This window comes from Cetorhinus maximus, chromosome 9, assembly GCF_964194155.1.
Source record: "Cetorhinus maximus chromosome 9, sCetMax3.hap1.1, whole genome shotgun sequence".
NCBI lineage: Eukaryota > Metazoa > Chordata > Chondrichthyes > Lamniformes > Cetorhinidae > Cetorhinus > Cetorhinus maximus.
Genome location: NC_135887.1, coordinates 101,779,965 through 101,792,774, shown reverse-complemented (window position 1 = coordinate 101,792,774; position 12,810 = coordinate 101,779,965). Strand labels below are relative to the sequence as shown.

Here is a 12,810-nt window from a genome sequence, read left to right as displayed (position 1 = left end):
GAGTCTAAAACATGAGCGTACAGCCTCAGGAAAAGGGGGCTGAGATGAGGAGAAGTTACTTCACTCAAAGGGTTGTGCATCTTTGAAATTCTCTACACCGGAGAGCTGCAGATGCTCCATTTTTGAATACATTTAAGACTGGGATAGACAGATTTTTAGTCTCTCAGGGAATGAATAGATATGGGAAGTGGGCAGGAAAATGGAGTTGAAGCCAAAGAGCATCCACGATCGTACTCAACAGGCCATATGGTCTACACCTGCTTCTCTTTCTTGTGTTCTTGTATGTTCTCAATGACCAGAGAGAAAAGTAAGAGGAGAGGGCATATGGCTTTGCCAAGCTAGTGGGATTCCCAATGGTATAGGGTACAATCGATTACTTGCACATGGCTCTGCAGGCCCCATGGCAACATTGAGCAACCACAAAAACCAGAGGCCAAAGGGATACTTGCTCTATGTCTGGCTCGTGAGACCCCTCCGTCACCCAACCATGCAGTGTCTGAAACTAGGTTATGCTGCCTGGACAACTCAGAGGGTGATCCCTCCAGCACTGACTGGAGCATGTCTCCACATTTGTGGCAATCTTTTGCTTGCACCCCAGCCTCACACTCAGAAGAGCGTAGCCTTTGCCACCAGGCCTTCAAAGGCCACTCATCTTACAGGTGCCCATGCAGTCCTGGTGCTCCTATGCAGTGTTGCCTAGAGGGTGCAGTGCAGCTGGCTGGTGGAAGACTGCAGATGACCTTTCAGGATGGCTTCAAGCAGCTCTGGATCTTGCAGGCTCTGCTTCAAGCTGCACCATCTCAGCATGGACAATAGAAGTCTGGGCTGGTTGGCTGAAAGACAAGAGTAAGGACCTTGGCGGAGTGGCAGTAATGGAACATGAATGCTTTCATCCTAAGTGGAGCAGCAGGTTTGTGCACTATGGAGCTTCTGCCAGTGCAGCCCTTTAACAATCCTAGCAAACTGTTGGAGGACAGATTGCTGGACTGCTGCGAGCACATGCATAGCCTTTTAAACACTGCCATTCGCAGCCAAGATGGCAGGACTCTGAGCCTGAACGGAACAAGCTGGACTTGCATGGCAACAAGCACGATTATCATCACAAAAAATACTCAGCAGGTCAGGCAGCATCTGTCATCAGGCTGGTGGCATTTTGAAGAGTTCTGATGGGCACCAGTCTGTGCAAAGTCCTGTGTCAAGCTGGAGCTTGATCCCTCCATGCTCCTTGACAGTAAGAGAGGCTCTGTGGCAAGCCTACATGCCCAGTGTTCCCCTGTACACCATCCTATCAAAGTTCTCATCTGATTTCTCTGCAGAAGAATTCATCTACACCCCTCACCCTTCAATGAATTGACACACAGACTATCCTTTCTCCTATCTTGGCTGCATCTCACTTGCGCCCGGTAACTCAACATATGCCAATGCCTACTCTATACTACCCTCAAGTTCATGTAGCGACTATATTTGAGCTGGTGACTACCAGTGTCAGAACAAGTGATAGTGCTTCTTCATTAGAATTTTATTACAGTTCTCATCCTTCATGATGAGGCTGCACTGGCTGGCCAAGTGGCAGCTCTTGGCTATCTGAAAGTGGGAGTGCAGAAGAGAAGGGTTAGAAATAAAAAAGCAGGAGCAGGAGTAGGCTATTTGGTTCTTGAAGCCTGCTCCACAATTCAATATCATAGCTGATCTACCTCAACTACATCTTTCTGCACTCTCACCACATCCCGTAATTCCTGTAGTAACCAGGAATCTATTGAACTGTGTCTTGAATCTTGAACACACTCATTGACTGAGCATCCATAGCTCTGTGGACGTCAGCACTCAGTCATATGGAAAGAGGGGCAATGGTGATTGGCGCAAGGGTGGGATTGATCAGAAAAATATCTAGTCAATAATTTGCTGCATTACAGCTCTGGCATTTCACTACATCACTGGGCTCTTCTACTTCCTTTGGCTCCTTCATCTTATCCACCTTTCTGCCCCACCCCTTATTCCACAAGAATTGCCAAAGCAACTCCCCTTTGAGCTAGATCATGAAGCATGTTGCAAATTATGGATCTCGAGATTCGCTCTGGCTGTACTGAAGGAACCTCCTTGTTCAAAGAGCAGAATTGTTTTAGGGCACAATGATTTTCTCAGTAGAAACTCTTATTGATGCATGGCTCATTATATTGAGATCTTGACATCATTACTCAAGTTCCTGACGGGAGTCATGGGCCAGTTGGTGAGATTGCTCCCTTGTCCCCAAAAGCCAGCTGGTTACCCAATAGAGGGGGTATAGAGGATTGGTACAATATGAAAGCCTCATGATTACAGCCAGAAAATTGGGCACAGAGCTGCATGGTTTGCTATCTGTCATCACACACAAGTTGCACATTGATTGAATGGAAGAACACGTTGTTCAGAAACAGAGTTGCTTCCTGAAGAAGAGCACAGTGCACATAATCTAGGAGGCCCTGAGACCTGTGTGAATCCAGTAATGTGGGCAAATACCAGTGCTCCTCCTGGTCAGATCTATGGGGAGGTAATAAACCATTAATATCCCATAACAATACATCAGTGGCCTACTAGATCACTGCGTGCACAGCAAACTGGCTGATGTCTCCAGAAGCAGTTTGTGAGGCAAAGGCAAACTTTTAGAACCACAGAATTCACTAGGTACGTAACTGTCTCCTTGTTCAAAAGCAGCTGCCTTACACTATGCTGTATTTCTGAATATGCATATGCTGTAAAGCCTCCTGCACTTGACACCTTCACCCTCTTCCTGCCACCCATGCAGAGCTTTGCTGCCTTCCATACTGCTGCCTCTCCAACTCACTTCAGAGCATTAAGAGTAAGTTCAGCAGCATGCCTGCATTCAGCAATTCTAAACAAGATAAATCAGGGGAAAAGTTGCATCCCTCCAAAACAATTAACAGCTAAAAACTTGACCCAGAAACATCCCAGCGCTGCAAAACAACTAACCACTTACCTAAAAACAAGTGAGGATTCCTTTAAATAGCTCTTATGAAAGCTGCTTCTGACTGCTCATGCCATGATAAACTGGGAGAGTTAAGGAAGCAATATTTCAGTCATACACAGGCACCAATTTCAGAAAAGGGACCCATATCAGGCAAAAGACCCAGGTTATAATATTTAATGCTGGTGTTTGTTGAAGTCTGCTGCTGGGAATGCCTTTCGAGTATCCAGGCCAAATGGTGTCACATGCATTTCTGATATCTTTCAGGTACATAATCCAACATTCCTGAATTTGACTCCATGATGTTAATTTCAAACACTGAAAACGGGTGAAATGCAATGCAGTTTCTATCCCTCTGTATTTTCATTTTTAAAAAAGAGAAAATAGGCACTAATAATTAAGAGGATTATGCTGGTTCATAGGAGGAACAATGGATACAAGCAAGTCATCATCAGTTTAATCTTAATTTAATTAACAAATTGAACTTGTTCTTTTTATTCTTAGATGGGATGTTGGCATCACTGGCCAGCATTCATTGCCAATCCCTAATTCCCCTTGAGAAGGTGGTGGTGAGCCACCTTCATGAACCACTGCAGTTCACATGGTGTGACACCCAGTGCGATTAGGAAGAGAGTTCCAGGAATTTGACCCAGCGACTGTGAAGGAATGGTGATATAGTTTCAAGTCAGGATGGTATGTGGCTTGAAGGGGAACTAGAAGGTGGTAGCATTCCCATGCATCTGCTGCCCTGTTCTTCTAGGTAGTAGAGGTCATGAGTCTGGAAGATAGTGTTGAAAGAGCCTTGGTAAGTTGCTGCAATGCACCTTGTAGATGGCACACACTGCTGCCACTGCGCGTTGGTGGTGGAGGGAGTGAATGTTTAAGATGATGGATGGGGTACCAATCAAGTGGGCTACTTTGTCCTGAATGGTGTCAAGCTTCCTGAGTGCAGTTGGAGCTGCACTCATCCAAGCAAATGGAAAGTATTCCATCACAGTCCTGAATTGTGCCTTGTAGAGGCTGGAGAGGTTTTGGGGAAGACAGGGATAAGTTACTCGCTACAGAATTCCCAGCCTCTGACTTGCTCTTGTAGCCATCATGTTTATATGGCTGGGGCAGTTCAGTTTCTGGTCAATGGCAACTGCCAGAATGCTGATAGTGGGGGATTCAATGCCATTGAATATCAAGGGACAATGGTTAGATTCTCTCTTGTTGGAGATGGTTATTGCCTGGCACTTATGTGACACAAATGTTATTTGCCACTTAGCAGCACAAGCCTGAATGTTCTCCAGCTCTTGCTGCATATGGACATGGACTACTTCAGTATCTGAGGAGTCACAAATGGTACTGTCATTGTGCAATCATCACGAACACGCCCATTTCTGACCTTATGTTGGAGGGAAGGTCATTGATGAAGCAGTTGAAAATGGTTGGGCCTAGGACACTACCCTGGGGAACTCCTGCAGCGATGTCTTGGGATTGAGACAATTGACCTCCAACACTGCACCCATCTTCCTTTGTGCTAGGTATGACTCCAACCAGTGGAGAGTGGCACACCCCCAATTCCCACTGGATTTCAATTTTGCTAGAGCTCCTCGATTTCACACTGAATCAAATGCTGCCTTGATGTCAAGGGCAGTCACTCTTGCCTCACCTCTGGAGTTCAGCTATGTTATCCATGTTTGGATCAAAGCTAATGATGTCATGTAATGAGGTCAGGAGCTGAGTGGCTCTGGTGGAACTCAAACTGAGCAGTGAACAGGTTATTGCCAAGTAAGTGCCGCTTGATAGCACTGTTGACGACTCCTTCCATCACATCGCTGTTGATTGGGAGTAGACTGATCATGCAATAATTGGCCAGATTAGGTTCGTCATTTTTGTGGACACAATGTTTATGTAAAAATGAACAACACTTGTGATGTAAAGTTCAGATATTTAGTCAGGTTTAAAAATTTATAAAGTTAGCGAGAATGCGGATTCTTGGGGGTGATTGCAAGGTGACAATCTGTTCAAAGAGATCTGATGACATCATAAACCACAAGAGAAGCTCAAACAGTTTAAGCAGAAATTGAATCACAAAATTAGTTTACAACTTTGAATTCAATGCTAGATTCTTTTAATGTCTTATTTTTAATGATGAATCTGAAACAAAGTAGATAAATTATGCAATCAAAAATAACTAAATACCTAATGCTGAAACAAACTAACATTAGCATGTCATTGTGCTATTCAGCTAGCAAGAGCTTCTATGGTATTCATAGACACCAGAATATTTTAGCAATTATAAATAAAATATATTGAGCCTACTTTGCCCACCTTCAATTCATTCCCCTATTTTCTATATTCATTATTGTTTTTTAATTTTTAAAAAAATATTCATTCATGGGATGTGGGCTTCACTGGCTGGGCCAGCATTTATGGCCCATCCCTAGTTGCCCTTGAGAAGGTGGTGGTAAGCTGCCTTCTTGAACCACTGCAGTCCATATGGTGTGGGTACACCCACAGTGCTGTTAGGAAGGGAGTTCCAGGATTTTGACCCAGTGACAGTGAAGGAACGGCGATATGTTGTCGATTGTTGTAAAAACCCATCTGGTTCACGAATGTCCTTTAGGGAAGGAAATCTGCTGTCCTTACCTGGTCTGGCCTACATGTGACTCCAGACCCAGAGCAATGCGGTTGACTCTTAAATGCCCTCTGAACAAGGGCAATGAGGGATGGGTAATAAATGCTGGCCTAGCCAGTGACACCCACATCCCATGAATGAATTAAAAAAACATATTTCCAAGTCAGGGTGGAGAGTGACTTGTAGGGGAATTTCTAGCTGGTGGTGTTCCCATCTATCTGCTGTCCTTGTCCTTCTAGATGGTAGTGGTCATGAGTTTGAAGGTGTGCTGTCTAAGGAGCTTTAGTGAGTTCCTGCTGTGCATCGTGTATATGGTACACACTGCTGCTTCTGTGCGTCAGTGGTAGAGGGAGTGAATGTGGTGCCAATCAAGTGGGCTGCTCTATCCTGGATGGTATCAAGCTTCTTGAGTGTTGTGGGAGCTGCGCTTATCCAGGCAAGTGGGGAGTATTCCATCACACTCCTGACTTGTGCCTTGTAGATGGTGGACAGGCTTTGGGATCAGTTGGGTTACTCGTCACACTATTCCTAGCCTCTGACCTGCTCTTGTAGCCACAGTATTTACATGGCTATTTCAGTTCAGTTTCTGGTCAATGGTAACCCCCAGGATGTTGATAGCCAGGGATTCAGTGATGGTAATGTCATTGAACATCAAGGGATGATGGTTGGATTCTCTCTTGTTGGAGATGGTCATTGCCTAACACTTGTGTGGCGCGAATGTTACTTGCCACTTGTCAGCCCAAGCCTGGATATTGTCCAGGTCTTGCTGCATTTGGACACAAACTACTTCAGTATCTGAGGAGTCGCGAATGGTGCTGAACATTGTGCAATCGTCAGCAAACATCCCCACTTCTGACCTTATGATGGAAGGAAGTTCATTGATGAAGCAGCTGAAGATGGTTGGGCCGAGGACACTACCCTGAGGAACTCCTGCAGGGTAGTGTCTGAGCTGAGATGAGGGTAGTGTCTGAGCTGAGATGACTGATCTCCAACAACCACAACCTCAGTTTAAATGTTACTATTCAAACTTTTATCTTTTTCTAATTTAAAGATCAAGTAATTATCCTCCTCATTTTCTCCATGCTTCTATAAATCCTTTTTCTCTCTATTTTTCCATTAATCGCTGTTTATTCTGATTTATATGATAATATTTTGTAGGTACCTTAGTTGCTGAGGTTATTATCCAGAAAAGCTATGGGTACTATAGAAAGTGAAGGCAAACAGTGTGGTTAAATGGTGTGATGAAATGGGGAAGTCGAACATTTCACAAAAATCACTTGTCGTGAGAAATATGGAATGTAATGACCATAAAAGAAGCCAGTAAAAGAGATGGTCAGTCAATGCAACATTGGATACTAATTCAGACAAGTAATAAGGAATTTTCAAATTCATTGACAGCTGCATAACGTAAGCCATCCAGCTTCACTTCAAGTAAACCAAATGTTAAAATTGACATCAGTTCAGATGTATCATTCACCCTCAATCTCTGTATTCAATACAGATACACACTGAGTAAATATCTGAAATTTTCCAACCCACACCACCAGTCCAACCTTCTGCGGGCAACTGGGGACCCAGCCTTGCTAGTATTATTCATATCTGGACCATGATCTATATTATAATAAACATTTACATATACATTTTGGTTTGGTTAATCTGAGGGGAAACGGTAGAACTTAGTGTGAAATTTGTGTTTTTGTTCTGACTGGTATAAATGTCAGTAAAAGATTGAAATTAAGTTTTGATCTTTTATTTTTATTCAATCCATTGGATGTTGGAGCCAGCATCTATTGCCCAGAGGCAACCACATTGATGTGGGTCTGAAATCACATGTAGGCCAGGTAAGGACAGCAGATTTCCTTCCCTAAAGGATATTAGTGAACCAAATGAGTTTTTACAACAATCATCATAAGACTTTTAATTCCAGATTTTTATTGAATTCAAATTCCACCATCTGCCGTGGCGGGATTCGAACCTAGGTCCCCAGAGCATTACCCTGGGTCTCTGGATTACCAGTTCAGCAACAATACCACTACACCATCACCTCCACTTCTGCACAAATGCAATAGTTTCATTCTCCATCCCAGCCATTTGGTCATTTTGCTGACAGGATTGCCAATTTAATGAGTTGAACTGCCCAATTTCTGTTGAATCGAGTTGTAATAAGCTTTAAAATGGTGTGGGTTAAGTAACTGCCATATCACACCCTCAAAAGCGTGATCATTTCCTGTACTAAAACAGTTTTTGCAGGACCTATCAATTCTTACTTTAAGAGCTGTGCAATATCTTACCTGCTGTACGCTCTGGGGTGGACAATTTATGATGCTTTGTATCCTTCCCAAGCACATGTTCTTCTGAGCATGTACTGCACAGCCACTTATTGCAGTCTGAACAGAAATTGAGGGCTGGTTTCTTTGCTTCACAGTTTGAGCAGTGCTGGCAAGAACAAACAGACACTGTAAATTCAGGTGTTTACCTTAAAATCATGTATGTAAGGCCTCTAAAACTGGGTTAAGTTCTGTAGGATTACTTTTTACACCTATAGGTAGCATCTTACTGTGCAGAGATTGGCATTATCATCAAGGTTCCTGTAATATTGAGATTGCTTCCTTGAAAATATCATTACTTGTTCACATATGTGTAACATTGGCTTCTGAATTTGGCATTAGGGCCCTTTGCTACATAAAACTGCAGCTTCCCTCTTCCAAAACGTTGTGTGACAGTTTTATACGTGGTGCTAAAAAGAGCACAGCCACCGTTGCTCTATGTAGTTGACCAACAGGAAATAGTGCACTGCAGTATCACTTTCAGAAGAACAAATGATTCGAACCACAAAAGGAACAACGCCAGAGCTATAGCTATGGGTGGTGCATGCAGGTGTATGCCTATAATGACACTCTTCAGCTTCTGATGCTCGAGGGCTGGAAGATGATAGTCATGTAGCCGAGCTTGCAAGATCAGCTCTACAAGCAGGTTGGGACATATTCATTCATGTAGTGCATTCATGTAGTGCATGAGTTTTTCTTTTTACAAAATCTATAATGATTTATTTAAATTACTGGAAACTAAACAGAAATTCTGACAAATATATATAACATGAATGTTGACTTCTAATGCTATTGGTTTCTAAGAACATATTTTTGGCAACTGTTCCTGATCGGTTAGGGTGAGCAGATCAATACTGAGGAAAGAAACATTTTTCCACCTCGTTGCCACCCAAAGTCAGTATCAAGCGCTCTCAGTCAGGTATAACAGGCCAGAGACAGAGTAAAAGTCCCTTTATCTTACCCAACAACAGGCTTATTTTACATTTGGGGTCAGGATCAAATGCAGGCCCTGACCACTGACGTAGGACGTGTTTACTGTCTAATTAAGGATGGCAGGCAGGCTCCTGATGTTGGAAGACCAATAAGACCACATCCAGCAAGGAGAACTGTAGACTGGCAATGCAGGAAAGGGATAGAGAGGGACCATCAAGATGGAGGTATCCTCTCAGCACTCTTAACATTGCCATTATGGAGTATGGCCATGGCTACCGTGGCCATTAGTAAGTTGGCTGCGGGAAGGTGTTAAAAAAGTGAGATGGAGCACCAGATCACGGTCTTCTGCTGCTGATGATTTTGTTGTTCATTTATTCATTTCTGCCTTCCACCCACTTGCTCTTTCCTCCCATTCCCCATCCTCTTTCCCTGTCTCTGTGCTCAGTTAAAATTACATCTCTAAACATTTCCAGTTCTGAAAAAGGTTACCAGCCTGAAATGTCAACTCTTTCCACAGATGTTGCCTGATCTGCTGAGTATCTCCAGTGTTTTCTGCTCATAATTCAGATTTCCAGCATCTGCAGTATTTTGCCTTTGTTTACATTCACCAATTGGTCTGGTATCTGTCTGACATCCAGCCTAATTGAATAATTAAACCCCTTTTTCTTTCCCACCCTCTGTTGAAGGAGATTGACTGTCACAATCCTATTCTTCATACGGTAAGTCCGTTTTAAGTTGCCCCGTTTTCATGTGTTGCACTTTAATGTTGGTCGTTTAATGGGGCCCGTATTCTCGCTTAGTTTTGGGAGTTTCTTTTTAAACTCATTTGCTGCCGGGTCTGACATACAGCTGCGTGACCCGATAGGCATCATTTTTGGAGTGGCCTCTGCTGCATCCTGATCCTTTCTCTCGCTGCTGACCTTCTGGCATTCCAACTCCTGAAGCCTTACTCAGTTTCTCAGCCAGTGTCTGGCAAAACAACTAGCTTTAAAAAAAAAGTACACTTAGGAGAGATGAGGGTTCAATCAAACGCTTTAAAAGAAAAGGCCTATATTAGATAATTCCAGTAATCGTATTTCATCTGAAAACGAAGGAACGCCTAACTGCAGAGCTAATGTCGTGTCATTAACTGTTGCGTTTGGCTATTATTGCAGGCTATAGTTACAGTTTGCTTTGGCAATGAAACATACTTGAAAGATGTATTCGTGTATTGCAAGATCAGTCGATGTGGTCAATGTTCCCATTGTATTATCTTTAGAATTATATTAAAGCACATTTGTACCAGCAGTATATCAACAGTAAATCACATCCATTGTCAAGGTGCTGTAGCTGATTTAGAACCACAAAAGTTTACAGCACTAACAGAAACTATCTGATCCATTCGCCAGAATTTTACCAGCCCTGTTGAGGCAAGGAGAGGGGCATGAAAATTTAAAATGCAGCGCACTGGGTTAGCTCCCCAATATGCTCCTGACTCCGTACACTACTCCCAGAGCCGGGCTCCCTGGCTATCCATCTTGGGTAGCCAATTAAAGTATTTAAAAAGGCAATTAACTATGAATCTGGCACTGCAAGAAAATTTATGAATGGTGCACAGGCCCTCTGCTGTGTCAGGAGCCTGGCAATGCATCAGAGGCAGCTTCACAGTGGCAAGTCAGAGCGGCATCATAAGATCTTGCATATTAATGTAAAAGTAAGCAGAAAGGTTGTAAGCAGCAATCCACAGGCACTTTGAGCCATTTCCTCTGCACACTTAGCCACAAGATGTTTCTGGCTGCCATTTATAGGATGCCGTTTAGACTGTAAGGGAGTGCCTCTATCTTGTGGCCGTTCCTCTCTGTCAGCTTGAGCAGTGCTCACTTTTCCCAGTGCAGTTGCCATCCGGCTCTTCCCTTGGCCCCTCTGATTGCCCAGCCTGCATGTGCACCATCCCTGAATGGATGATGAACATGGAGGCGGCCTAATAATCTGTAAAATTAAGCCAGACTCCTGACACACTGCTGTGCACCATTTATAAAATCTCGTAAAATTCATGTCAATGGATCAAATAGTTTCCTTTAGTGCTGTAAGCTTTTATGGTTCTAAATCGGTTAGAGCACCCTCAAATTGGATGTGATTTACTGTTGATGTACTGCATGCTGCTGGTACAAATGTGCTATTATAGCTATATAATTCTATGGTAATATGATGAACATTGGCCACAGTCACTGATCTTGCACTATTGAAACATGCTGGCTCTAGACCTAGAAATGCTCCCAATGTTAGGTTCCCAATGTCCATGGGAAAATTCAGCCCATTGTATCTGCCAGTCCTTTGATCTAGCAATCCCAACATATCCTGCTGCCCTGCTTTCTTTCCATAGTCCTTTATCATCATCTGCTTCAGGTATTTGTCTAGTTTTGCCTTTAAAAATACGAAGGCATGCGGCTCATCCACTTCCTGACACAAAACACTCCATCAGTGGCCACTTAAAGTTGATGACCCTCTTTGTTGCTGGCTCCACAACAAGAGGAAATAATCTTTCCCATTTCATTGCTTAGGCTTCTTTATAATTTTAAAATGTTCTATTAAATGATCTTGGTCTTCTCTGCTCCAAAGGAAGTGGGTCTAGTATTCCAAATCTTACCTCCTAACTACATTTTCTTATCTTGGCACCATCCTAGTAAATCTATACTGTATGCTTTGATACAAGCCTCCCCATGCAAGCACAGGGAATGCAATACTTGCCCTTTTACCTTCTTCCTTCCACTGTCCAGGGTCCCAACACTCATCCCAGTTGAATCAACAATTTATTTGTACTTCCTACAACATATTATACTGTATTTGCTACTCACAATGTGGTGTCTTCTAAATCAGGGAGACCAAACACAGGATGGTTGATCACTTTGCTGAACACCTTGATTCAGTCTGCAAGAGTCACCCTGAGCTTCCAGCCACTTGCCATTTCATTTTGCTGCTCCACTGCCACTCTGTCCTGGCCTCCTACACTGCTCCAATGAAGCTCAGCAGTAGCTTGAGGAATCTTCGATTAGGCACTTCACAAGCTTCCAAGATTATATAAAAGCTCAACAATTTCAGCTCAAAACTATTGCTCCAATTTGTTTTTAAATTAAACTTTTTGTTTAGTAAACTATTAGCAGTGTAATTGATTCTAATAGCACCTATGTTTAACTAAGGAGCAGACCTTCTTTGAACTCTGGAGATAGCAAATATATCAAGCGTAATGGACAAGAGAAATCCAAATCAAAACTTTTATATACAGAAGGACACTTCCAGTCTGGTTCTAACTGTTGGCAGTTCAGACAACTGACAAACCCTTCACAGAAACTGCAGGCCGCCCTGTCACAATTCCAAGATTTGGCATGCAGTGCCTAATTACATCCATCTGAGGGAATAGAAATAGAAAATATTGTAGCAAGCACTGAGGTGAGAATCAGTGAACACAGGAGAACAGGAGCACAAAGTACAGAAGGAGATAGAAGAGGCAGGCCCCTTGGAGGAAGAGCAGAGTGCCTCTCCTTACAGTTGCACTGCAGCAGACCCTGATTTCTGTAGCCAAAGCTTTCAGAAAAAGAAAAACATTTTCAAAGCATGATGCACTATTTCAGCTATTGGGTGATGTTCTTGGTAGCTTCTATTCTGCTAATTCTTAGATCAACAGGCAGAAGGTTGTCTTGGGTCCTCAATGCTAATACTAGCAAACAGTTGCTATTCTCCTGTCCTGTTTTTAAAGCACCACTGCCCGCCACCCCCGCTCCTCACTCGCCAAAAAGGCATTGGTACAAATAATGCAATAAATATGTGGCTGTAATAAATTTGATGGTGCTGTGTGCAAAATTCTTTTCAAGTTCCGAGGAATTGAAATTCCTTTAAATTTAAGCCATGGTGGTGACAGGGACTATGGCTGAATTCTATGTAGGCTTTTCAGAGATGTTTCTTTTACAGGGAAAAGTAGAGGAAGGGAT

The 12,810-nt window shown here is 43.1% G+C and overlaps 1 protein-coding gene across 3 annotated transcripts in view; it reads right to left on the bottom strand.

The window, feature by feature from the left end:
- trim66 (tripartite motif containing 66) overlaps positions 1-12,810 on the bottom strand; it is a 253,498-nt gene that overhangs the window by 80,819 nt on the left and 159,869 nt on the right. For all 3 annotated transcript variants that reach the window (XM_078549215.1, XM_078549216.1, XM_078549217.1), the window contains one exon: positions 7,877-8,021. In XM_078549215.1, coding sequence (XP_078405341.1) covers positions 7,877-8,021 — 145 coding nt within the window. The remainder of the gene's footprint in view (positions 1-7,876; positions 8,022-12,810) is intronic.